Below are 27,461 nucleotides of genomic sequence, written 5' to 3'. Positions count from 1 at the left end.
TGACAAATAAGAAAAATATTGATTGCAGTAGAGGAGAAGAAACATAAATTACAACAGAACTGTCTCATATTATTTTGCATATGCAGAACAGTGAAGATAGAACTTCAAAAAATTGAACCTGCAAGCAATAATCCGATCAATAGTTGTCCAGTCAGGTCGAATGGCAACATAGTCTTCATCAGAAGTATTAACTGATGACATTTGACGATGGAAGTTATTTACTTTCGTCTTTAGGCGAGGATGTAATTTGAAGGCTTTCAGAAACTCCTTTTCTGGCACCCTAAGTTAAAAAGAACTGTCACTAGTAAATATACAGTACCCAAATGATACACAGATTCAGAGCAAATAAAACGCCTTTCAAAATCAGGCTTCTTAAGCAAAATAGAAATATAATTAAACTCATACTAGGAGTAATAAGAAAATAAATAGACTGGGAGTGCGAAATGGGACACAAAATATAGCAGGCATTAGAGGACTTCAGAAGATTTCCAAAATGCCAAAGCAAAGACACTATCTTAGACTTGAAGGAGATGAGTCCAACAAATTTACCATGTGCAATGGAGATATGATAGCCCCTTCCACTTAACAAGATATTGTTTGACAAAAATTTGTTTTGACCCCAGTTTTGTGGCATCACTGTCATCAGCTACAGTAGGGCGCATCTCACAGTCTAATATCTTATCAATATCATTAAGTGGGCTAACCTGCACAAAAACAAGCATCATAATTCTAGGCTTCCACCAAAGTAGACAGATATTATGCATACTGCCGGTATGGGTACAAGCAATAAGCTTACACATTCAGGGCACCTCCAATTGTCTGGAGCAGGAGATCTAAGTGGTGGAAGTAAACACCTAGGATGATAGGCATAATTGCATGTTTCACAGTTTAAAATATCTCCATTTTCTCCACAAGCTTGACAACTATTTTCTTTCTGTAGTTATGAGACATAAACATCAAAACAAGGTGGGAAAAGTTACATTTACAATATAAACCAAGAACACCAAAATGAAGAAAAAAAGATACTATAAGCAATGAAAATCACCAAAAGTTTCTCCATGAAAGAAATGGTAATGTGTTTCAACTGTTAAATTTTATGAGGACTGACAAGGGCCGATTCACCCTCAAAATTATTGAAGAGGCTCATAAATGATTTTATCATCAACCCTAACACGTAAGCTTCACCCAAATGTTCTTTCAGCTTAAAGTGTGGACTAAGCCTTACCGTATCTAATGCTGAAGAATAATTCAATAAGGGGAATAGGAGAGAATCAAACTACTGATCGATTGGTTAGGAAGGATCTGATATCCGGTCAATAACCATTTCATCTCAATATCTCAAGCTATTAGAAGAATATGCAGGAATGATTGAATGAGCAACAACGAATAATATTCCTAGTATGTGCTTAAAAATTAAAAAAAAAAAATAATCCTCCATCTAGTTTCTTAACATGTAAAGCCTACATTTCAATGCAAAAATATATGATATTATATCTTTAGCATCAGCAGTATTCTATCCCAAGTTGCAAGGGAAGGACCCACAAACAAATTTTAGAGGACTTATCCAGTTATCCTCTACCATATGATTCAAGGATCGAAGTAATGTCAAGATTCATATCTCTAATCAATGGCATCTCAAGTGGTGCTGAATATCTTATTGTGCATGAACAACATGAAATAGGGAAGTAAAAGTATTTCTCTGAACTAATGTAGATTTTCAGTCACCCACTAAGCACTGCAATATTTCTAAATAAACAACATTTTAGATAGAAGTGAACAAATTAAAATGATCTGACTTAATGAAAAGCATTGAAATGAAAAGGAAAGACCCAATAAATATACCGCATCACTTCTGACTATCCTCTCAAACTTTTCCTGAGTTGGCTCGTGTTTCCCGGGCAAAATATCAGCTTCATCGTCTGATTCATCAATGCTGTAGATGGGCTTGCGATCTGTTCTTGCTCGAAGCCTCTCGACCAGACTGCTCATGATCTGCAAGAGGAAACAAAATTTGAAGTCAGCAAGAAGACTTTATAATTGTTAACAATTAACAACCATGCCAGGAACCCTAAATTATCGAATACTCGTCCAACATTATCAGAAAGGCCAAGACAGAAATTTGAAAGCTGGTCAGCTGTTTAGAGTAGCATTAGTCGTCAAACTGAAGTAAACTTAAAATTTAGAGTGGGCGCGTACCGCAGTGTGCGAAAATTGCCAGTCGCCGCCGGATCTTGGCGGCAGAGTTCCCGGAATGCGCCGGGATAGGGACAATATCAAATTAAAAATTGGCGGTTGGGGAAGAAATAAGCAGACGCTAACTTTACCCCAAAAAACCAATTTAGTGGCCACATCATCATATATATATATATATATAGTGGTGTCATGTATAAATTAAAATCTATAGTCAGCAAAGAAAAAAAGTACACAATTTTGTTTAAAACAAGTTGGAACCTGTGTATTATTTGGTAAAATGCAGAATAAATTATATTTTTTGTTGACCGCTTGTGGATAATATAGCTTAATATAATTTTTATACAACGTAATTATTAGTTATTATTAATATACTACAATATAAAAATTATGCTAGATTGAATTGTCTGTTATCAGAGCATTATCTTATTAAGGAAAATGTGTGTTGGGAGAAAAGTGAGGAAGTAGCATATTTGCAATGTCTTCTAATGAATGGGATACTTAATGCAGATACAGATATCAGGAGGGACGAGCTTGACAATCTACGTTGGTATTGAAGCTGATATGTCTAATTGTTTGGAATAGTGATAAGATTGTTCAAAATGTGTGCTGGGAGAATTTTGTATGGGCTCGCGTGAACGTGCTTTCATGAGTTAGCTTGGATTTTCTTAGTTGGAGAAGAGAGGGAGATGGATAAATAATGTCTGGCTAATTAGCCAGCATGGTCACTGAAGGAGGGAGTTTTTGGCAAATGAAACTCACAAAAGGCATGACATGCACGCCTCGTCCATTTGTGAGTTCTGTAAAACTGATCCTCGGATTAGTATTTACATTCTTTAGGTTTGTATTCAAAGGCACATCAGAAAAAGCATATAAACAAGGTGACCATGTGTGAATAGAAGAGGCTTGAAATATAAACAGTTGTTCTCAGTTGACTTTTATAGTTGGATTAGATGTGGCATTAATGTTACTGGAAGTAGGAGATTGCAGATGTGGAAGGAGATATCCTTGAATGGCATCTACAGAGTAGAGATATTGTTGGGTGTGTTAGGAACAACGTTGTCAGGTTGTTTGGTACAATATTAGGAATGGTGTAATATACTTCTTCTTTTTTTAATACTCCTCCGGTCCTAATTATAAAACTCAATTGACTTATTTGAGGGGATTAAGGAAGTAAGTTAAGTTGGTTATTTATAATAAATAAGTGTTGTCATTCCTAAAATATCCTTGCTAATTAAGTATATTGGCTAAAACTATCATTATTAGAAGGATTATCTTGGAAAAAAATGCATAAATATAAGAGACAAAATGGATTGGGGTCTTATAATTAGGACCAAATAAAAAGTCAAATGGGGTCTTATAATAAGGACCGGAGGAGTATTTACTAAAGTGAAAAAAGACAAAAATAACCTTTTAATCTTGGTTGATCTAGACAAAGTGTTCCATGGTGTTGGATGGCACTCCAGATTGTTTAGTTGGTTTAAGGTGAGGAGGAAGAAGATAGTGAAAACTTGAGAAGAGTGAAGGGCATATGAGAAAATAGCAGACTACAGCATGTGGAAATGAGGATTACGTGGGCCTTTTAATGTAATTCTTATCACAATTATTAAGGTAATCATGATGCTATTATGTAATGGCCATTACATTGGACAAACCAAACAACGGAAATACAGGAATGCATGAGGATTACATGTAATCGGTTATATCTCTTGGAATTCGACTCCTCCCGGCTTTGGATTTTTTTTTTTTTGGGGATTTGTAAGCTCATCCTTCATTCACTTTATAATTAATTAAAAAAAATAAAGAAATGTGTATAAATACTGCGTAATCAAACTTTTAAAAACAAGTATAAAATGAAATAAAAATTTAACAAATATATTTTAAAAAATATACTACCATATTATACATACATACATATATATACATATACATATATATATATATTTATATAAAGGAGCAAAGTACAGTCCCAAAGCATAGGTATGCAGCCAAGGAGCCACTTTGCAAGTTTAACTTATAAGGTACATTTGAATTGGCAGTAGAAAAAGCAAGTTATTTTTAATCTGACTTTTAGAAAAGTAAGATTAGGTAAAAATTAAATTGGATAAGATGAATTGTATTTGAATTGGAGTTTAAAAAGTTAGTTTGCAAAAATAAAATTGATAAAAGATTGTTTCGATTATAATTGAGTAAAAATAAGTTTGTTTGAGTAAAAAAACAGGACCCATACTTTGTCTTTCTCTCTTCATTTTTCTAACTCTATAAGCTACAATTTTTAGCTTTTGACTTAAATATGTTATTTTAGCATAAGCTCTTAATTTTGTAAACTCTTTCAAACACACTCAAACATATTAAAAAGCCAAAAGTCACTTAAAAGCCACTCAAACATGGCTCCAAACTGGCACATAAACATGTCCAAACTCCATGGCTAGTCCTTTATCTCGCGGTGTCGTTTTTCAAATTTAATTTCATGAAGCCCATAAAATTAGTCAAATCAATTAATAATCTTACGTTTGACAACCTTTTACCACGACCTGTATCTTGGGACAGAATTTTCGTTGAGCCAAATCATCATTCATGAAACTTTTGAATTGGATTGGCGAATTTTAATGTCGTATAGTACGCTTTGTTTTTGTTACCTGGCCAGTAACATCAAAAAGATCCAATGTCGAGTTTGAAAAGCAAAAACAGCATCATATTGCGATTCTTTTTATTTTTTTAATTTCTGAACAGAAACTATATAACAATAAATCACAGAAGGAAAAACCAGGGGTGCAGTAGAAAGGGGCTCCATTCATTAACATCCATCGATAAACCGCAAAGTGCTTTTTTCAATTTTTTTTTTTTGGGGGAACACTCGGAAACTTCATTCACATGTTATTTTTTTTTGAAATAGAAAAGAAACTACAGTAGGGATCACCGTTGCGGCTTGCAAGACGTCACCATTCCTTCCCACGTGGTTGGAGTTGGAGGAATCTGTATCAATTTTACGGGGTGTTTGAGTAAGAACAAAATTATGGTTTCAGAAGTGCTTTTACGATATACAAAATAAATATGTAGAGGAATTTATCTCGATTTATGAAAAAATGCTTCTAAAAAGTCATTATAGGATGTTCCAAACACCCCCTTGATCTCATGTTATTCACATCTCATAATACCAGATCGGTGTTATTTTCAAAAATGAAGTTTTACACTTTATTTATTCGCGTAAAAGATTCTTAATATCGTTAAATCAAGGACTAACTGCGGCTGACATAAATTAATGGAGGTGGCTTGATAATAGTTTTTTAATATCAAAATTGAAATTAAACCTAACAAGCAAGCACCGAATCAAAAAACACTGAATCGTTTTTCTAATTATGCAAGAAAGAAAGTCAAGCAAGGTGTTTCGTATCTAGTTATGATATATGCCCTTGTATGAGCAGTTTTTTTAACTGTTATTCTCTCTACAAATGAAACTAAATTCATTTGTGAATAGGGAGGGTGCAATGATGTATCCTGCATGGAGATGCTTTGATCTTCTCCCTCAGAACGCAGTTCTTTATATGGCCGATATCTGTCTTCCGTAGTCTATGCAGCATACAATCCTAACTCATGCACTGTTTCTGCGAGCTTGTAATATAGGTTTGCTCAAAATGATATGACGGAGCTTGATTATCAGAGTCCTCAAACCAAGCACCAGGCGCGATACACACAGCGTGATCACGAAAAATGGCTGCAATCCTAAGGAATTATCATAAGTTATTATTGAAACACTAACTGAAGCGATTTACAAAGAACTCAAGCTACAAAACCACCAAGGTTTCAGTGGCAGATCAAGCAAAGACGAAAGGTTACAAGAAAACGACGACTTTTTGGCAGGGGTGTACACAAGCAAAAAGCTCACACTCGTTACTCTACAACCAATTATATTTCTTTCAATTAGCCTGTCCACTTTCGACACCTAACCCGTACAAGACCCCAGAATACTTCTCTGTGGAGCCATTGAAGAACACATCCCTTAACTTCCTAAATGTACAAGACGTGAGTAAGCTATCGGACCCGGCTTGATGGCAAGCACCAATCCTCTCCACTTCCAACAATTCTGCGAGTTTGTTCAATCCTCCGTGGAGGTTGTTGCAGAACTTCATCAGATGCTTAATATCATACAACGTAGGGAAGTACGTGTTGATCAAAGTAAAGAATCCCGATTGTGTATCAGGCAAGCTGCGGCAGGTCAATAACTTAAGGAGGTAACCAAAATCGTACCCGCTGTGAAATGTGACCCAACGGACTTGATCGTTCAACACCACCCCTGAAGACATCAGAAGCTCCCCAAATCGGTTCACGTCAATGCCCTTCTCATTGTTCTTCTTAAAATCAATTCCACATTGGCGCAGTAGTTCAATTGAATCACTCGCAAAGATGTCTTCGCTAACGTTAAACTCGCGAAAGTTAAATTGCCAAATGCAACATTTGTCAGTGCCGCAAGTAGGAAGATTTCCGTGCTCATCGGAGAAGGTGAGCCCCAGTTGGATCAACTTCAACATATCAACGTTGTCCTTCAGTGTTTGATAGTTATATTCATTGATGTTTTTAAAATTACCCAACGGGCGAAGAACCACACCGGGGAACTCCGTGTCCATGGCGATGTAATTATATTCGTCAACAATTTCACGGATCAACGCAAACTCTTCATCAAGATTGTCCTTCCAAACCTCCCTGATTTGAACCGAATCGCCTTTCTGTAGTATTGACATTTCCGACAAACAAATCCAAACACCAAGGCGGAAAATGCAATCAACCCCAGATCTGCAAAAAGACGCTTAAGCGTTCAAATCTAAAATAGATTTCAAACCGATCTCCGTCACAGACAACAAGAAATCTTCAAGAATACAGAACCTAGGGACCTAAAGCAGATTTGGGGGAATAAAGCCTCGAATCACAGAGTAATCTTCAAGATCCGGCTAGATCTGCACAGAGCGCAGCACAATAAATCCACTAATGAACGAGGAGTAAAGATTTCGAAAAGAAGTATAATTTTAGTAAGAACCCTAACGCTAGAGAAAGTGAGGAGTGAGAAATCAGACCTTGAACTGAAGAAAGAAAGGCTTGAATTTCGCAGATCTCACACTTAGAATCGAAAATTTTGCTTCGCGAAGAAAAAATCCAAGAATTGACCACAGACAGGAGAGAAAGAAAAAGGCGCGGGCGGGGTGTCCTGGATTACCGACTACAAGGGCAAGGGCGGCTCACCGACTGAAAAGGGCTCGCCACGATGGTAGTTATGAAGTCGTTTGCTAGTTGGGCTGCGACAACATAATACCAGTCGTTCGCTTCTCAGTTCTGACCATGCCACTCCCCTTAAAGTTTGATTTTAGAATATCAATTTCAAGATCAAGGGAGTGTTTTGGAACCACAAAAAAATAAGAAGTATTTTTTTTAAAACGAAATAAATTTCTTCACATATTTATTTTGTATATTGTAAAAATATTTTTAAAATTATTGATTCCATCCAAACATTCCTATAAATCTTCAATCAAAGGAAAAAGTTTAAGCCGGAATCAATAATTGCAAACCCAAAAAAAATCTTGAAAAAAAAATGGCGTGTGCTAGTTCTCCGTTTTTAGGAATTAAGGTTTTTTATGGCCAGACTAATTAAGAGTTAGTATAAATAAGCATAAATAGAGCACTTGAGTCTAGACTGAGTATCGAAATTCAAAAGTGCGATGAGGTTGAATAAAAGTTTAGGACTCAAATCTTCCTAACACAGCAAAGAAAAATGTCAGCATAACTAAATGATATAAAATCCTGAAATTTAGCATCACGCCAATTTGTCAGGAACTTATGATTTAATGACATAAAATTCCTATTTTAAGCATATTTTAAATGTAAGAATTCAACATTATGGTAAAAATAATTATCCCATCTTGTATAATATTTATTAATTAATAATCGTATTAATTATATTTTGAATGAAAAAAGTGAAGCCATGTTCTTTTTCTTACTTAAAAAAAAAAAAACTTAGAAGATACTGATAATGTGTATTTAAATGAGTCTTAATCAAGGACCAAGTCCGGCATCAATTGAAAGGAACGTGAGGGCAATAATGGTGTTGGGTATAAAATATAAAGTTTGGGGGGAAAAGGGCAATCACTTCCGTCCCCATCATACTCAATATTCATACGGATGGTCCAAAATGGCAGGCTCCACTGCGGAACGTAAATTCCAATTCAAATAATTTCCCATCACTGCATTATCCTTTGGATTTGTGGGACGTATTTGGTCATCATTTTGTCCGGTTATAAGCAACCAAGCCAAAGTGTAAATGAATGGCAGTGATTGATTACCCATCTTTAGTTCTCATTCTGCATTTATTTTGAATTAAGTCTTTTCAATTTCCTCTGCCTCTGATATTCTTCTGCTAGCCTTTTTTATTGTTTAATAACCATTTCCTGATGATAAAATCACGTAAAGCAAATTAAATACTATTGTAGAGATTCCTCACGGAAAAAAAAAAAAAATCCCTCAGAGAAGCGCAGGAGAATACGAGAGATCGTGTCGCAAGTGGCTCGCACGTCTTGGTGGTGATAAAATAATAGGATTTGAATCCTTGGACGCCGTTTGTGGCCGGCGAGAGCAAATAATTGAATGCGGCCGTGAATTGGAATATTTCAACAGATGTGGCGAAATACGCTGCACATCAAATAACCAAATAGAATAACTTTAAAGGTTTTCGTCTGGACTTCGTTCGCTTTTGTCCTTCAAATTTCTGACACACTGTAGCTAAAGAATCGCATAAAGGGCGAACTGGCACGTCTTTTTAATCATAAATGCATACTTTACTTTAGAAAAATAAATGGAATGAACTTGAACTTTACCTCCACGTTTATTTGGGAGGGTTTAAGATTTTTTTTATAAACACGTTTTACATAAATCAAAACAAAACTCTTTTAATATATTTATCTCGTATTCTGTAAATTATTATTAAAAAATTATTTATAAATTATTCTAAACAGACTCTACATAGGATTCGAGATCAAAAGTTGTGCTACAAAACACCGAGGTGAGCTTTACAATTTATGTAATACATATAGCTTTTTTTTTAATATACTTATTATTCCTTCGTCATGGATAATGAAACGTGATTTTATGCACACTCGCAGCACAGCCCACTGTTGTGGCTGTGCACCGCTTAATAGTGAGGGGTTGGGAGGGTCTTAATCTCTCTGGATGGGTTTTAAAAGTTTTTTAATGAATCTGTAGGATGCAAGACGCTGCACTCTTTCAGACAAAAAAAGAAGTGCTTTCACTATTAAGGGCCAATGACCCTACATGCAATGAACCCAACAGCTTACCAACAGAGTCAGGTCAACAAGAAATCGAACAAGGGCATGTGACTTTAAAATTAAAGATACAACTAGCATGTTTAAAAATTTGTAGCCAGTAAACAGAGGGGGGGGGGATGAAATGGAGATAAATTTTTTTGGGGGTGGGGAATAAGCAATTGATATAAGGAAATGACAATTGAATTTAAAAGATTAATTTAATCACAATATGTAAGATCTCAAAATACTTTGAAACACCATCAAGATCCTAAAAGGCTAAAGCCACTTATATCTTAAAATAATACTCCTCCGGTCCTTAATATAGAACTCAATTATTGAATTGGTTTTGGTCCTAAATACAAGACCCATTTCTCATATTTATCAATTTTCTCTACATTACCCCTATAGACACTCCTTCAACCATAATCAAGTAAAAGAGGGAAATGAGGTATTAAGAAAGATGATTATGGTATTTTAAAAAAAATGTGTCACATTTCTTATAATTAACTAATTTACCTAACTTCCTTAATCTAATGAAATTAGTTAAATGGGTCTTATATTAAAGATCGGAGGAGTATATCCTTACATCGGAAAAAGAGATGGGAATGGCGACAGGATAAACAATCCGTCCTTTAATTGGAAAATAACCCCGCAAGGTCACAATGAACACTGCTTCAAATTCCATTTCAGTTTCCACTTGCCATTGACCAATGTATCTAGTTGGGCCTATATTTTCATTTGAGCCCAATGGGCCGATGGCTCCCTCAAAAGGATCAATCGGTCTTTATGGGGCGCCACAGCTACCGGTGCCAATGGAGTTTTTTTTTTTGGTGCCAGCCAGTGGAGAAATTTGCATATACATACATTTCCTTTTCATTTACCAATAGGAGTTGGGTCTAACGGAAGGGATTAGTTCCTTATAACCTGACGAACTAAGATTCGAATCTCCACTTGAAGAGGTACCCACATTTCCTTTTCATTTTACTAGCAGTTTTTTGTCCATATACTCTTTACCAAAAAGTTTAAAAATCACATCTTCACATTTATTTTTAAAAAAAATCAGAAAGACATTTGATGCTATTGGATTATAAGACTCTGATATCTTTCACTACACATACACTAAAGAAGCTGACGGAGTGATTTTTAGTAAGCCATAATTTATTGAATGACTATGTTATTAAGACTTACATTTGATTCGGCTCGGGTGCAAATTAAAACTGAGATTAATATATTGCTATGCTGAGCCATATCCACAGTGTACCGCCACCTGTACCTTGACATCGTCGGTCCTCGTACATCTTCAAAGTCAAAACAAAAATGAGCTGAAAAACCACAGGGGATTCGGGGACCCAGAATAATAAAAACAATACCGGCGTGCGAGAAGCTTCCCTTATTTACACTGCATGAGCTGTCTCTTGGTAGCCACGGCGTTAATCGTTTCCTTTTATGCAAAACATTCAGTACGGTACAGTGACCTCCATCCACCTCCAAATCTTCCTGAATCCCGAGGCACTTTCCCCTCCACCATCTTCTTCTTCTCACTTTTTGATCTTCCCTCTCTTTCTTAACGTAGATGTGCCACCTCCATTTTACGAAAAGGGTTGTTTGTTAAAATGTTTAGAAATTAGTATGACCGTTAAAAAAGAAGAAGGTGATTTTACGTTGCAATCAATGTATAGATCTAGTCATATCCACGTTCAAACAGCGTGTATATTGAATAAATTCAAGAAGCAGGGAAGGAAAAAAAGAAGAAGCAAAGAGTTCGTCTACAGGTGATTTTCTTATTTTGCAAGGGCAATATAATAAATCATGTCTTATACTTAATTATATTGGCGATGGATGAACTATAATACTAATTGCCTATCAATTTTACATTATGAATGGATGGAATTGGGAATATCAATAAAAAATCTTGTGAAATGACCGTTTCAATCCAGAGGCCGAAGACAGTTTAAATCCTAATTTATAAGGAGGAAAACAAATGGAATCGGGCTTATGCGGAAAACTCGGTACAAATAGCAAGAACAGTGAACTGTTATCATTGACCAGACTTCCTATAACTTTGTCTCAACTGCCCCGTTCGAGCACTCTTCTCTCTCCCCACTCTCCCCCCAGTGTAGGCTACTAGAGAATGGCAAAGTGTCACCGGAACAACGTCAGACCATTGATTATTGATCGCCACGATCCTACTACGAATGCAGCCATCGGCGGCCACTTCTGCCTATGGAATGCGCTCTCGGCCTCCTCATTTCGCCGCATCATTTTTGATGCCGTGAGCTGCGGCGACAGCTCCCGTTATCGGCACTCCCATTGCGACGAATTCAGCTCCACTGCCTCAACCACGATATCAACCTCTGGGAACCCGAAGGAGAAGCTCTGAGAACAGATGCAGGGACCATCCAACTCCAAGCGTAACTCCAATGAGAAGTCCAAAAAACTATCGGATCTTCTGCATATGGGAGACTCCCAGAATCGGGTCGAAACGAAAAAGAAGGAATAGGCATCGGAGGAGTGCAAGAGTTGCAAGTAAAGGACTTGAGGAAGCGGCAAGTGGCGGGATCAAATGTTAGACTGCTCGCCAAGGAAAACTTGAAAGTCAGAGGGACTCTCGCAATGCTTGGAGTCATTCCTCCTCTGGTTGGGATGCTTGACTTGGAAGACGCCAACTCTCAAATCGCTTCTGTGTATGCGTTGCTCAGTTTAGAGTTCGGCAATGACCCGTGAGTTCAGTTTTCATCCAATGGTTTCAGTTCCCAATTTTCTTAAATTATGTTACATCATTTTCTTCCTTCAACTCATTTAGCATGTAGGTGGTCATATGGTGTTTATCATGCTTTTCTTTGTTGATTGCATGTCGGCTTCTCTTCATATTTTAGATTTTATTGTCTTTTCACCTTGACGATCAATTATGTGCGAATGTGGCTAGTTTCTTTTTCTTTTTCTCCCTTTTGCACCTAATAATTCTTACTTCGTTCCTATGTTTATGTTCACCCAGGCTTTCGTTAGTTCTATATATTTATTTATTTATTTATTTATGCTGTTAAACTAGGTTTTTTTCCCAATAATAAGCCTGCCTTTTTCATTTTGATAGAACTTTCTGGCTTCCTGGTCGATTTCAGGCTCTTAACTTCTGTTCTGACTGTGTTTGTTTGTTTCAATCGTTTCTTGTACAGAAATCAAGCAACCATTGTCAAAGTTGGCGCTGTTCACAAGATGCTAAAACTCATTAAATCTCCTACTACTCTGGATTCTTCAATCTCTGAAGCGATTGTTGCAAATTTCCTTAGATTGAGTGCTTTAGATTCAATTATTGGATCCTTTGGGGCAATACCTGTCCTTGGTAGAGCCCTTAAAAATTTAGAGAATACATGTAGCCCGCACACTAAGCTAGATGCTCCGCGAGCACTGTACAATCTCTCCATCTTCCCAACCAGTATGTCATTCATTTTGGAAACCGATTTGGCTCCACAGTAGGAGACGTGGAGGTGAGTGAAAGGGTCCTTCCCATCTTGAGCAATCTGGCATCAACACCAGAGGGTCAAAAAGCTATCGGTGCTGCGCCAGATGCATTCCCCAATTCTGATTGATATATTAAAAACTGGAATGATGCACCAGGATGCCAAAAGAAGGCATTTTACATTTTGATGATTATGGCACACAAAGCTTATGGCGACAAGCAGGCCATGATTGAAGCTGGGATTGTATCATCATTGCTAGAGTTGACACTTATGGGTACCCCACTGGCACAAAAAAGAGCCTCAAGGACATTACAGGTTTTCGGGAGTTGTACATGCAAATGTCTCTGCTCCTATGTGTGGCTCTTCATCATCTTGTACAAAGCCTCACGAAGGTGTTAGAAGGTTCGTGGAGAGAGAGGAGGAGATGATGAGCGAGGAGAAGAAAGCAGTGAAGCAGTTAGTCCGACAGAGTTTGCAGAACAACATGAGGAAAATTGTAAAGAGGGCTAACATCCCTCAGGAGTTTGTTCCATCAGAACATTTCAAGTCACTCACTTCAAGTTCGACTTCAAAGAGCCTGTCGTTTTGAACATTTTTAGTTGATGAAGGGGATGTCGAATTTGAAGAGGATAAACCATGTAGTTGATTTTCTTAAAATCATAATTTTACTGAGCTTTTGATCCTGTAGCTATTTGCTAGCACATGTAAAATATTGATAATTTTAATTATTAATAACATATAATAATCCAAGTGCTTCTTTGCTTGCTTTTCTTTCTGAGTGGGTCTCAGTGGCAGATTCTATGTATTCAATATGATTGCCAATCCTCTAAACATGAAAGCTTTCTGTTTCAGACCTGAAGGCACGATCGAAATTCTAGTGATCATTTTGGAGGGATTCGTATCTATCGGTGGTATGACATGACTGGAGGATAAAATCACAAGTTCATAACTGACAACTCTAAATTCAAGATGCTTGGACGAAAAAATGTTACTGTCAAGTTTCTTTTTAAAATATTTTAAAATAACGATAAATATACGAGTCTTATTTTCTGCTTGAGAGATTCTTCCCTTGTTGCTTTCAAGTCATGGAAACATTTATTTCTTGCCAGTGTCCTACTAAAGACATAGCTATTTTACTTTTCCTTTTTTTCTTTTGTGAGTGACATTTCACTATTTCTAATTGATGTTATAGAGCATGATTTTATCTCCCACGTTAGCAGGGACTCTTACTGCAATTATTTCCTTTTATAGTTTATCGATTCCATGTGTCAAGTCTTTTGGAATCTTTAAATGATAAGAGCTTATGGAATTAATTAGGCATTCACAGTGGGATCTGTAAGCTATTAACCCCCTTACCTCTATTAGTTTAAGTACGCCATTAAATACTGCCTGTTTAATGCCGAGACCTATTTCACTGAACCATTTTCTTACAGCAGCTCCTCACAGATCTCAAGGGGAATGGAAAGATCCCACGTGGGATCTAGTTGTTGAGAGCTGACCTGTTCTTTGCAAAAAAATATCAATGCCATTTCGTCTTAACCATGTTAGGTTTTGTGGGGTTCAGTAACCTGTAACTTCCTGATGGCTGCTTTATTTTTTCTCTGACTCTTGGGTAAACATTCTAAGCTACAGTGATTATTGGTTTATGGTTTTTGTGACTCTCAAGTTATATTTGCTGTGAAAGACAGAGTTCAAGCACAGTCAGTTAGAGCGACGAAAACGAAAGCTGACAATTTGTTTCATAGATAATGTGCAAAAATCAGAAAATGGCTCTGAAGCTTCATGATACATTAGGGTAAAAACTTGAACACCTGAAGAGTAATTGCCACTATAGTACTGTGCAACACAGAAGGAAATTTCTGGGTGTTTAGCCAAATGAGAACACTAAATTTATGCTTGTTTATGCTACGTGATATATCAAATACAAGAAGGGTGTAGGAAATTATTAAAGTACCGCACATGGTGCTACTTCATTTGTACAATAGTCAAGGACAGCAGGACTGTACATCATATGAGATCCACAAAATGGGAATGACATGGTAAGCCTGTCTATGTGAAATAAATAAATAAGCATCCAACAGTACAATATGAAGTCCGCCTACGTTGAAAGAACATTGCCAAAACAACTTAGTTTTCAATAACCCTAGACTTATCACCAAACCCTTAAGTTCTCTACACCCTCCGCAGAGTTGTCACAGTTAGTGCAATTACCTTTAATTCAATGCTTTCAACAATAAATGTCTTGTGGGACTACGTGGTTCCATTTTTGTTGCTTTTCCAGGAGTAAAGGGAGAGTATGGTATGATTTCAGCTCTTTTTATGCAGACGGTGACCCTTTGAACGTATAGATATATTAAGTAAATAAAAGCTTTGAAAATGAGCAGAAGCTAAAGGTCATAGGAGGAAACTGATAGAATGATTGCAAAATGTTATTCTCAGCAACCAACCGCCGATTGAGCAATTAGCAAAAAGAAAAGCATACCTTTTAAGGGTAAAAGCTTCTGAAGGATCATCACGCGCGCGCACTTTCATCTAGGAGATAATCTAGAAAGAGAGGCAACGAGATGTGAAAGTGAGGTCCAGTGTAGAATTCATACGTGGATTCCATCCTAATGTCCATGTCTCTTTAAAAGATCCTTTTTATGACTCTACAGGTATAAACCCACACAGGCATGGCATAAGACTATTCTGTTATCTCAATGATACCCAGAATTTTATTACAACCTTGGTCCTTATATGGTCGTTGATCAAATTTGATACAAGGTGCTTCTACCCATATTTAGGTTGTTCACATTGTGATTTTCTCCAATTATCAACAAGTATCTGGAGGTACACTGAGTTGTGCTCTTCCTTTCATTTGCTCAATGTGGGCATGCATTGAATTTTTCAAGATTGCAGAAGGGGAGGCCAAAAAAGAAAGAGACAGAAATCAAAATCCATCTATGGCTTTAAAGCATGTGACCCCAAAATAACGGTAATATTAATCAAGCAAAACATATTCAATAGTCAATGTATATCTCCCTCTAGAACTGGGAGTAGTGAGTAGCCACCAAAAATTTTCAAACGCATACCACAAACCTGTCAGATCAAATTTAGCAATTGACGTACTACTTCCGGTCATAAAAATAAGATTCACTTTGGTGATATAATATGTAGGACAAAGTTAATCTTATATTTAGAGGACCGAAAGTAACATTAGAAATAACGCTAAAGCAAGTATTTGAATAAATGATCTTGGCTTCTAGTTTCCAACTTGCTACTTACCTCCTGTTGTCCCCAAGCAATCCGAGTATATTTCTTATCATGACTTTGCAGTTAGGCTTCTACGTCCACATGTTGGCATCGGGTTCTTTGATCCTTCTCACTCCCTCCTACTAAGAGCCCACTCAAAATGAAACCAACGTTGGCATGAAGTTGAAAATGCAATTACCTCGTCTTCAAATCATATATCACGTCTCACCTCTAATAGTCACTGGATCTGACTCGACTCTCATCCACAGCAACTCACCTATAGTTTATTCTAGTTAATAATATCACATCATGTACTGGTACTATAACATGTGTGGCAATAATTTTATTCTAATCACAGCTTAAATCGCATATATGCAATGGGAATCCAATACCATCAGAAATAGATAACTCATTCGATAATTCATTATAGGGAAGTTGATCTGTACTCGTGTCCAAAAAACTTGAAAGTGGAAGCACATTAAAATAGTACCGATTTTAGAACAGCATGAATTAGAGTGAGATTCGGCCCTTGTTTTCACCAAGATCTAGGAAAACACGAAGTGTATATATTAGACATACAAGAAAGGTCAAACTCATAATGCAGATATCATAGACATTCTAGGTTAATAAAAAACGTAAATCTGAAAAAATCGATCACAAGATCTGGAGCAGTCAAGTGTATGTCTTGTTACCCTTCAGAGAGGCAGGATAGGCATAGGAAAAAGTAAAGAGATTAAAGCCTTTGAGCATCAGTTAACCATTCACAGTTCATTTACAATGCCAGAAACTCACCCCACAGCTAAAGGGCATCATACAAATAAATAATTATCCCCGTGCGTGTGAGAGAGAGGGGAGAGGGAGGTAGGCAGGGATTTATTCACCTGTAACATGTTGCTTACAGCATCTGGCGACCAAGTGCAATCTCAGATCTTGCCAAGTGTATGAGAAGCATACAAAGACAAAAGTGCAAACCGTGGTATTTTGAATATTGTATGAATGGGAACTCATAGCATAGTCCTCATATCTATTACATTACTCACTTTTCTCTATATTTATTTGTAAGTCCACTCGAAAGAATTTAAATGCTACGCTAGCAAAACATAAAACATATAGTAATACACTGCCAATAAACTTCCACTAACCTCAAGATTGCCTGTTACCAATAATGCATATAAATGGCTGTACAAATCCTTGTCTTCGTCATGTGCTGCAGTCTAATAATTGTTCCACTCTCAATGGTCTCGGCTTGTTAAGCAGAAGTTCCCGGCAGAGGTCTAACAATCTGCAAAAGACTGTAGATATCCCATAAAAAAAAAAAAAAAACTAGAATTGCATCGCGAGAACTGCAAAGTAATGCCGCATGGTAGAGTTATATGAGAATTGCATTGTGCAGCCTATTTTGAAGGTAGCTCCCATAAATCTGCCTACAGATAAATTTGAGACTGTGCATTATGGAATCGCCCTTAAATTTCAAAAGCTACCCAACTCCGTCCTTGCACGAGATACTTGGAGAAAACAGAGAAACCTCCTATCCATGCAATGGAATCCAATTCTCACCCTACACGACTACTTTTTGTCATGGCAGCTTAAAAGCCACATGAAACTACTGGGAACAACCTCAAAACTTGGCCAGGGGATTTTTGTTTGAGCAGTGCAAAAGATATTTTCTTATTCATCCTTTTCAATTGCAAAGGTTGTAGCCCAAAAGGAAAACGACGATGATCAAACGTATAATTTCTAAATTTAAAAAGCCATCTTCGATTGTAATATCATGTTGCATGATAACAGTGAAGTAGCAAATTGAAAACGTTAGCATGTGGCGAGAACAAATCTCTTGCCACAGAACTAAGGTATAATTACAATTACGCCCAGCCCAATCTACCATCATTTAAATTTGGCCAGGAGATTAAAAAGAGGTTGCTAGCACGCGACAGTCACGTGTCTGATGGAAACCGAAAATTCAAAGGCGGATTCTATCTCTCAAATTTAACCCAATTTCAGGAACCCGCCAAATCCAAGTTAGGCTCCCGTAATGCCCACAACGCAAAATGGCAATACAATCTGAACTGGCTGAGATCGATGGTACAGGGTCGTTAGTATTTTACGGAAGACACTCTCGTCAAAATTCACATTATCTCCGCTCTCTTCTGTTAGTACCAAAAAGTTCAGAAAAACCCTAACTTATTGTGTTATCCCAGAAAACCACCCAATAACTGTCATAAACCGGCTCTGTTTCACTTCAATTCGGCTATTTCGAGGTCTTCGATGGAGTGAAGCAGCGGAGACCAGTGGAGAGCCCTCCAAGATCCAGGGAAAGAGACCCACGCAGTACCGATGGCATCTGCGGACAAAGAGCTCGAAGAGCAGCTCCGTGAAGCTGGAAATAAGCTCGTAGATCCTCCTTCTTCTGTCGACGAGCTCCTGCCCCTTCTTGATGTAAGCATGGTCTTTTGTTTCCTTTCAATTTCTGTTTTCTTGGGTTTTTCCCTGCTAGTCGAAGCCTTACTCGCGTTCTGGGGGTTTTTGTTTTCGTTAGGCCGTCATCTTCTGGGGATATAGGGTGTTTTTGGTGGTAAGGACTATCATGTATCGCATTTTTAATGGCAGGGTTCCCGTGTTTTGTTAATCTATCTTAGGATCAAGGGAAATTTTCACCGTTGCATCCCCCTTAGTTTCCATATGGTTTCCATTTTTATAGATGCTTTCGGAAAATGAATCACTTCCGCCGGCTTTCCTGGAATTGTAAACAAGCATCTGGAATTGTTTAGGTTCTGACGTTTTAATCTTCCTTCGACTTGTTTCAGCCAACCCCGTTTGGCTATCCCTGCTCGGGAGAGATGTTATATAGCGCAAACGTTTTTGGATAAATGCTTTGATAAACACACACACACACACACACACAATTCTTACATTCACCTGCAATTCAATTGTGAATTTTATCATCAGTATTCTGGGATATATACTTCGTATCTTGCTGCTTAAGGAATTACAAATATTTCTAATGCAAGCATTTATTGACTAGGTGAGTAGAGTAAGATGATCAAATCGAGGGTGCTGTATTGAGCCTTTTCAGTTTTTTATAGATTGCCAGACTCTTAATACCGAGCATATGTAACATGCGTCCTTCTCTTTTCTTTTTTTAAATAGCAGTCAAACTTATTAAGACCCTGAAGGGTATGAAATTAAGGGGTTGCTGAGTGCTGACAATTATCTCTGGGATGGTATTGCTTGTAGCAAAAAAGAGGGTGATCTCTTGGGATGATGCTTAGACTCCTAAGTTTTCTACTGCTTTTTTTTTTTTTTTAAATTGATTATTAAATCCAATTAGAAATACTATAGTTGTTATTAAGCTGGCATGACTTATGTTCCAACTTTTAACAGTATACCTGGTTTATCTTATGCGTGTGCGTGTATATATATTTTATTTTATTACTCTATTGCTGTCTAGATGAACTATATTAGGTATATTGATATGTTTTTTCATATGCTCTTTTGTCTGGCGTCTACACTAACGTGAATGAGCAGCTCCTTTTTAACTAAAGAAACAAGATGCATTACATTACAAAGCAGGTTGTGCGGCCGTATGTGATTGTGCCACATACTAAAGCATTTGAGAACTGTTGCTGCTACTATTACGCTATGTCCTATTTATTGTTATGCATTCATTCCCAAAAGTAATTTGCATGGGGTTGCGCATGTTAGAGAAGACATTTCCACAAGCACGTGTATTATTATTATTATTGTTTTTTTTTTTTTTTGAAATTGTAGCAAATTGAGAGTTACCTATCAAGGGTGGAACAGTCTCCAACAAAATCTATGCAAAATGCGATCTCACCATCTTTGAAAGCATTAGTTGCTGATGAACTTTTGAGGCATCCAGATAATGATGTGAAGGTGGCGGTTGCTTCTTGCATCACTGAAATAACAAGGATAACTGCACCTGATGCTCCTTATGATGATGATCAAATGAAGGTGTGCTCTATAATTTCCCCCCTTTAGATTCAATTGACCCGGCCTTTGTTATGTAATTAATTATTTTAATTAAGAAATTTTAACGCCATAATTACTTGCAGGAGGTGTTTCAATTGATTGTATCTTCATTTGAGAATCTATATGATACATCAAGCCCATCATATGCTAGGAGAACATCCATTATTGAAACCGTCGCAAAGGTCAGATCATGTGTGGTAATGCTAGATCTTGAGTGTGACGCCCTGATTGTAGAGATGTTTCAGCATTTCTTTAACGCAGTTAGGTAAGATCTGTGGAGTATGAATCCAGCATAAAGACAGTATCTTATGCTTGTCATTGTATATTTATGCTTTAACTTTATTTTCAGAAGTCTGTGAATACTGATGTGCTAGAATTTATTGCATTTGTAATGTAGTTTTGTATGTTCTGTTGAGCTGTCCTGTATAAAATTTTGGATGTGTTATAGTAAGATGGAGGCTTTGGCAAATTTCTAGGTGACCAAATGTGAATGGTGGATGAAGGTCCTTGTAATTGATTTAACCATTGTCTCTTGAATGTTATCTATTGGATTTGACTAATCCATTTATCTAATGATAAAGATGTAAATCACTGATTCTCCTCTTCCTTATATATGAACAACTAAAGAAACGCAACATTGTGCCATAAAATGAAATCCGACTAGCATCAAGGTGATGCTTCATTTTGTTCTGATGACTATTGTGTCACTCTGAGTTCCTTCGGCTTCTTGTGCTTGTAATCTTTCAATAAACTCCTTGCTGGCAGGTATTGACTGTTGGTAGTTATATTGTTTGCACAGGAGAACATTTGTGCTAAAATCCCACTGATTTATCAGTGTACTATCTTAATTTTGGAAGGGCATGTAAAATTCCAGTTCTGTAGAAGGCTGACTTTGTTTTTCTTGTTGAAGTTTGTTTGTACTAATAGATGAAATAAGGTGAAAAGTTCTATTATGATATACCAATGATCATGTTTTTTTTTAAAATTTGTGTCTTCACTAACAGATTTTATATGGTCGTAGTTTTTTTTTTTCCAGCAGAAAAGGTCTTATAAGCATTCAGCAGTTTATGTTCTTATCTCCCATACGTCTTTATCTAGTGACACATACATATATATATGGACATGGTGCTGAGCAGCTCCATTTGAAACTTCAGGGGACATCATCCAGAAAATGTTTTATCATCCATTGAGACTATTATGACCCTTGTTATTGAGGAAAGTGAAGAGATATCTATGGATCTGCTTTCTCCGATCTTAGCCAGTGTGAAGAAAGACAATGAGGTTTTAGTTAGATCATTTTGATTTTATTTGTTTTCAGGTATTATGATTTTGAATAAAACTTGCCTTCATTGCTAAGATTTAAACCATTATCACTATGATTTAGGAATTTTCACCAAATGCTCAAAATTTGGGGGAGAGAGTCCTGGAAAGTTGTGCAACAAAGCTTAAACCGTACTTAGCACAAGCAGTGACCAACTTGGGCATTTCTTTAGATGATTATAGTAAGGTGCTTGCTTCTATATGTCAAGAGACGTCTGGCAGTTTGGAGCAAAATGATGCATGTGCTTCCAGCGAAAATGCGGTAGGCTCTTGAGTTAACTAATCTTGAGTTAACTTATTTTCCCTGATGGGAGCTTTTAATTTTCTTCTGGTTTTATTATATTGACTCCAGGCAGATGAGGGAAAGTCAGCAAAAGCAACGTTGAATGAGTCAACACAAGTACTTATGCATCTGCTTTTTTTCCTTTTGCTTCAACATTTCATCCTTCAGCATATGTTGGATTACGACTGAGTGTTGCAATGTGTTATAACTCTATTTTGATCAGGTGATTGGAGAGGATGCTGAAAAGGCTACCCCTGAACAAGTCACTGTTGTTGATGGTAGGTCTTCTAAGTCCGTCACGAGCAATGGCATTGTACAGTCCAGTGAAGATGACGTGTTGGAAGATCCAAAGTCCCTAAAGAAGCAAGATGTGAATAATTCTGATCGCTCTAAAGGTGTGAATATATCAAGCAATGAAGATCCCGATAATGTCAGCACTAAAAAAGTTGACAGTACAGAACAAAAGCCAGTACAAGCCACCAGGAGCAGGAGAAAGAAATATCATTCTACAAAATTGGCAGAACCTTCTGAGGGTTCAGCTGTTACTCGTGACAGGGATGCTGATAAAATGCCTGACTCTAAAAGTAACAAGAAGGACCTTTGCAGTTCACTTCATGAAAACAATGCTACTGAGGGTGCAGGGCCTTCAGAGAATGACAAGGAGAGTCATGCTAAGATTTCATCAGGAAAGGTAGGAACTAATGAGCCTGAAGCTGTGGCTTCTCCCAGTGAAAGCCATCCTGATGAAATTCGTTCCAAAAAGCCTGGAAAAGCAAATAAGAAAGGAAGGCCGGCCAAAGAAGTGGTAATTTCCTCAGATGATGTTACCAAAAAGGTGTCAGAAGTAACAAGTGATTCAGATGCAAAACCTACCAAGCGGTCCTCCAAGAAGGCACCTGGTGGTGGCTCAAATGGGAAAAAAACTAATGTGGCGGATTCAGTTGAAAAAACAAGTGGGAATATGAGTGATCAGGAAGGCAAAAGGCGGTCAGCTAAGAAAGATGGGACCAACAAGGGTATCGGATCCTCTTTGAGGCACCTGAAGGAAAATAAGAGGCAGAAGCAGGACAATGTCTCTGATATGGATGTAGCAAAATCTGCTAAAGATGAGAGAAGGTAACTCTAGAGCTTGCTGCTTGTAGCCTGTTTCTTTGATATTATCTGCCATCTCATCAAACTATTATCTATATTTTGCTCTTTTTTAGTCAATTGATTAATCAAATTGTCATGAAATCATCTAGGAAACTGTATCTTCACCAAAGTCAGGTACAAGATTGATTAAAGATGAACAGTGTTTGGAGGAAACACCCAAGACCAATTTGAAGAGGAAACCTACTCCGGGTCCAGGAAAAGAAAATGTATGACTCCCTGTTTCATTTTTTTAATCTTTCAATTGCAAAATGTTAACTGCATGATATCACGATGTATTAGGCTACTTAGGCTATGGAAACATATCTTCTGCAGCTATGTTATTTCTAAGCTAGACCTTTGCCATTATGTCAACTATTTTTGACCAATTTAAATGGCCATAGCTAACGTGGTGAAGTATCAGTATTTGATACGGTCTCCCTTGTATTTCTTCTGCTCTTTTTATGATGTGTTGAATTGTTTTGTTGTGAAATATTTTAAAGTTATTGTAAATGTAAGAAATGAGTTTTGTAAGTCTTTGTGTATGCTGGCTTATCTTGTTATGTGTTAATAATAATGTTTTTTAGTTCAAAGCATGTGGAGTTCCTTCCATTTATGCTCAATTCAGAAGTTTAATTTTCTTCCCGGCTTGATTGATAATTCATCTAAATGCTTTCTCAGAAGTCTGATATCAAGGTATATGATGGAAATCTTGTGGGCTCACGTGTTAAAGTTTGGTGGCCAGATGATCGTGAGTAAGTACTTGGCTATTCTTTTATCGCAGTGGAAATTTTGATGAGGGAAAGTGCGTTTTATTCTACTTTCCTTTGAATTATGGTCTCTTAGTTTTCATAAATAGTTGTTTGTGGATGTCTGTGTTATTCACCTATGGATGACCTTTTAATTTTGCCTCCTCTACCAATTATGTCATTGTATTTCTATACTCTATTTGCATCACTTAGATCACAAGTGTTGGTGGTTATTGTGACAAACCAATTTGTTCAGTAGACATGTTCTGCACAAAGATGTCATTTTCTTGTTTATTTTGCTTGTCTTTCCTTAAATGGCCAAGTCTATTATTCCAAAATCTGATTACAATTAGCCCTAAGCTACCTATTTATGACTTTTAGCTACTAACGGTAATCTCTCCTACTTAGCCCCGGCCAGCTCTTGACTATCTTCTCTTATTTATTATTACATATCAAAAACATATATATATTGACAGAAATATGGCCTTTTTGTAGGTATTACAATGGTACCGTTGAGTCCTTTGATTCTGCCAAAAAGAAGCACAAGGTGATTTGAAAGTTACAAGGCTCCCCCTTCCCCACCCACCCTATTTTTCTGCAGCTTTTTCCCTTTTTTCCCGACAAAAAATAATCTCACCCTTTCTTCAATTTTAACTATGGAAAGCAAAACTCATGGTGGTTTTTCTTTATGTACGTTTCTGACAGTGGTTTGCTATCTTGATTAGGTTGCATATGATGATGGTGATATAGAAATATTAAATCTTAGAAAGGAAAAATGGGAGCTTCTTCAGGTTGACTCTGAATCTTATTTAGGCGTCTGCCTTTTGTTTAGACTTTATCGATATCCAACATGATGTCAGTTATTTCCTTTAACAGGAAGGAGATGATCATGCAGGACCTGATGTTTCAGCTGATATGTATGTTTTATGTTAATTATTGTTGTTTAATTAAAGCATCCTATGTTTGCAAATATTGCTCTATCTCTTGCGTGGTGCTGATCTCTTTCAGAAAGTTGACCAAAACATGTCCTGAGGGTTGATGATTTTGCAGGGCAGGGTGGGGCTTCCCTTCCAAGTTCTCATCCCTATCTCGTTCTCTGTTGCAAGGGAAATTAAACATCTCCACACCCCCACCCCTCAAAAAAGGAAGAAAAAAGGAAAAGAACTAATCTCCTTGAGAATGCAAATGCAGAGGGATCCTTGCTGGGACTGAATTAAAAAAAAAAAAAAAAAAACCTAAGAAACAGAAAAACAAATAATATTAAGTGAAGCATACATGTTTAGTGTGCCTCTGTTTTTGTTTATTCAATAATTAAACTCATGTATACATTAGGTATTAATATAGGCTGAAGCAAAACCTTAAACCAAGAATCCTAGATATCATATCCTTTACTGATTGTTAATGTCTTAGATTGATCCTCTTAAGATATAAAATATTAACAAGATATAGTACCTAAAACTAACCTAGGATATTATTAACGAAATAATGATAAAACATAAATACATTAAACATCTTTTTCTTCTCTAACCGGCAGCTTCAGCTCTAAGATCTCTAATAGATTGGGTGACCAGAAGTGGGTGAAAATATTTTGATTTGACATAAATATAAATAAAGAATATGATGGCTCAGAAACATAGTGGTAATAATGGAGCTGAGACCTTATGGGACACTTAATGATCCTAAGGTAGATTTACTCGCCCATCTTCATTCATCAATTTATGAGTTGATTATTTTCAGTCGTGTTTCAAAATTTACATTAGTGTAGTATTGTCTTTTTCCTATGGTAAAATTTCAATTGGATTTATTCCATTCGGTTGACTCTGGTGATTCTTTATATTGTTGTAGCAGAAAATACATGGTATGTTTTCTAACTGTATGTCTTGAGATTTTTCTGGGGCCTCATTCTTATTCTCTCTCTCTTTCTATGATTATATATAGGCCTTCAAATAAGAAGAGGAAAAGAAGTGCTGGTCAGTCAACCAAGGGAAGAATTACGGATTCTCTTGCCAAGAGGTGTGGAAATCATAAATTAATTTCCTTGTCGTCCATTATTTGATATCTAGATTCTGAATTGTAAATGTTAGCAGTGGAGGAGCTGCATCCAGCAAATCGAAGGGCGCATCCACAAAGGCTGGCAATAAGTCGAAAGATGGCAGCAAAGTTGATAGCAAAGCCAAAGATTCCAAGAGCATCGGCAAATCGGAGGATGGCATTAGTAGAAAATCAAAGGATCATGGCTCGAAAAGTGGTTCCAATAAGTCGGCTGATGCTACACCAGTGATGACTGAATCCAACGACGTTGACACTCCCAAGGCCAGCAAATCAAAGAGCGATTCTAAGCCCAAGCAAGAAACCCCAAGAAAACCCAAGAAAGAAACATCAAGTACTCCTGCTTCTAAGGGGAGACCACCCAAAAGTGTTGGAAAGTCCAATGTTAATGCAACTGGCAAGGTCAAATCTGGTTCATCAAAGACAAAAGATGCCAAGAATGAGTTCTCGGCTGATTCAACAGAAAAGGCAAAAGACACGAAGGATAAGGGATCAAGTTCATCCAAGGCACAAGGAAGTGCTGCCAAGGCTGGAAAAAAGCGTCAAAGGGGCTAGAAATAGATATCTACTCATTTTGGTTTCCATCGAAGCTATTTGCTCGGCTTTGCCTCTAATATTCCATGCAGCATTTTCGGTATTTTCTCCGGGTCTGGGCTTTGTAATTTAATCTAGGCCGTGTATTACTCCATTTGTGGCGGATTAGTTATTCCCACAATGTTGCTACTTGCTAGCATTGTTATCTATAGTTAGGTTAGGAGTTAGTATCTATCAATTTTTTTCACCTTGTTTCTAGGAAGACGTAATTTGGAGGCATTTTTCCGATGTGTTTGCAGGCAACCTAGCTAGTGTTTTGGTATATACGAAAATTTGACACAAACTCGGCGTAGTCATATGTTAAGCGGGCAACTCCACATGTCTCCGACCGTGGTGGTTTCCGGTGGGGTGGGGTGGGTTGGGGTGGGGTGTTGAATGGTGGCCGTTAATTATCATATTGATATCATGAGTTGCACTTGAAGTTCCAAGGTGTCTGGCTGTCTAGGTCGGGCTATTCATTGTTTGCCGCCAAGGTGTGGAAAATTGACTTAAATCAGAATAAGACTTCAGTAATAAACACAAATGGACGCCAAAATGTCTAGTAAACGAGCCAATGAAATTGTTTTAAAATTTTAGTTCGGGAGGTAAGTTAATTGGCGATTGGGCCTTGTCGGTCCATATTCGTTAAAGATTACTCACGGAGGCAAGAGACTCACAAGCCGTTTGCTGTAGAACTTGGCCCAAACCTGTTCTGGACACCCAAAAACTGTTGTAATATAAAATTATTAAACAATGAAAGATGTCTGTGCCTGGCAAAGGGGGAAAATTTTTTTGCCATACCACATATTGGATTTTTCATTTTTGAAACACATTCTGTTCATATCTAGTCTATTTCCTCTTTACGTAAATTAAAAATAATTAAGATGAGCTAAATTATTGTTGGCCCGAAAAAAGGTGCCGTTCATTGTGGCCTCCTTGAACTAAGGGATTCCGATATGAATGGAAAGCCCAATTATTATTATTTATTAGGCTTGTTGGACAAGGTCTATTGTTTCCATATCTCAAATTAAAATTCAATGTCTAACCCAAAAAAAAAATTCAATGTGTTTATCGATAGCAGTTAGGTCTAACAGAAGATACTAATTTCTCACAATGTGGCAAATCAAGATTTGAATTCCCATTGGAAGGAGTGCTTATATTTAGTGTCCAATAGGCTTTCAAT

At 37.1% G+C, this 27,461-nt stretch overlaps 3 protein-coding genes, 1 long non-coding RNA gene and 1 pseudogene across 7 annotated transcripts; 3 read left to right on the top strand and 2 right to left on the bottom strand.

The window, feature by feature from the left end:
- Positions 1 to 123: 123 nt before the first annotated feature.
- Positions 124 to 831, bottom strand: LOC114748971 (uncharacterized). Its single transcript, XR_003740518.1, has 3 exons — positions 797 to 831; positions 550 to 704; positions 124 to 280 (listed from the first exon to the last, which is right to left on the bottom strand). It is a non-coding gene; the product is annotated as an uncharacterized LOC114748971 (long non-coding RNA).
- A 5,071-nt stretch (positions 832 to 5,902) lies between these two features.
- Positions 5,903 to 7,543, bottom strand: LOC114748988 (probable CCR4-associated factor 1 homolog 7). Of its 3 annotated transcripts, none has more exons than XM_028937451.1 (3): positions 7,260 to 7,543; positions 7,072 to 7,142; positions 5,903 to 6,981 (listed from the first exon to the last, which is right to left on the bottom strand). In XM_028937451.1, exon 3 carries the CDS (start codon positions 6,927 to 6,929, stop codon positions 6,108 to 6,110), a length of 822 nt encoding a protein of 273 aa, XP_028793284.1. In that variant the 5' UTR covers positions 6,930 to 6,981; positions 7,072 to 7,142; positions 7,260 to 7,543; the 3' UTR covers positions 5,903 to 6,107. The 3 variants fall into 3 exon arrangements, with proteins under 3 accessions (XP_028793284.1, XP_028793300.1, XP_028793292.1); XM_028937467.1 differs by having other exon boundaries at positions 7,080 to 7,142; XM_028937459.1 differs by having other exon boundaries at positions 5,903 to 7,142; positions 7,426 to 7,537.
- A 4,085-nt stretch (positions 7,544 to 11,628) lies between these two features.
- LOC114748978 (U-box domain-containing protein 13-like) lies at positions 11,629 to 13,690 on the top strand (annotated as a pseudogene).
- Positions 13,691 to 18,266: 4,576 nt separating this feature from the next.
- Positions 18,267 to 23,666, top strand: LOC114749023 (general transcriptional corepressor trfA). Its single transcript, XM_028937492.1, has 10 exons — positions 18,267 to 18,622; positions 18,723 to 18,758; positions 19,955 to 20,158; positions 20,260 to 20,441; positions 21,331 to 21,457; positions 21,561 to 21,758; positions 21,849 to 21,896; positions 22,003 to 22,895; positions 22,985 to 23,045; positions 23,589 to 23,666. The coding sequence occupies exons 1-10, from the start codon at positions 18,521 to 18,523 to the stop codon at positions 23,664 to 23,666; spliced, it is 1,929 nt and encodes a 642-aa protein (XP_028793325.1). The 5' UTR covers positions 18,267 to 18,520.
- LOC114749008 (serine/arginine repetitive matrix protein 5-like) lies at positions 22,998 to 26,582 on the top strand. 2 transcript variants are annotated; one of them, XM_028937482.1, is made up of 7 exons: positions 22,998 to 23,137; positions 23,592 to 23,662; positions 24,152 to 24,203; positions 24,382 to 24,447; positions 24,533 to 24,573; positions 25,595 to 25,669; positions 25,744 to 26,582. In XM_028937482.1, coding segments are annotated over exons 5-7 (594 nt in total). In that variant the 5' UTR covers positions 22,998 to 23,137; positions 23,592 to 23,662; positions 24,152 to 24,203; positions 24,382 to 24,447; positions 24,533 to 24,571; the 3' UTR covers positions 26,261 to 26,582. The 2 variants fall into 2 exon arrangements, with proteins under 2 accessions (XP_028793315.1, XP_028793311.1); XM_028937478.1 differs by having other exon boundaries at positions 23,589 to 23,662.
- Positions 26,583 to 27,461: the final 879 nt, after the last annotated feature.

This window comes from Neltuma alba, unplaced genomic scaffold, assembly GCF_004799145.2.
Source record: "Neltuma alba isolate B1F8T4 unplaced genomic scaffold, ASM479914v2 tig00000945_pilon, whole genome shotgun sequence".
NCBI lineage: Eukaryota > Viridiplantae > Streptophyta > Magnoliopsida > Fabales > Fabaceae > Neltuma > Neltuma alba.
Note: the sequence above shows the minus strand (reverse complement) of the source record. Positions and strands in the feature narration are given on the sequence as shown.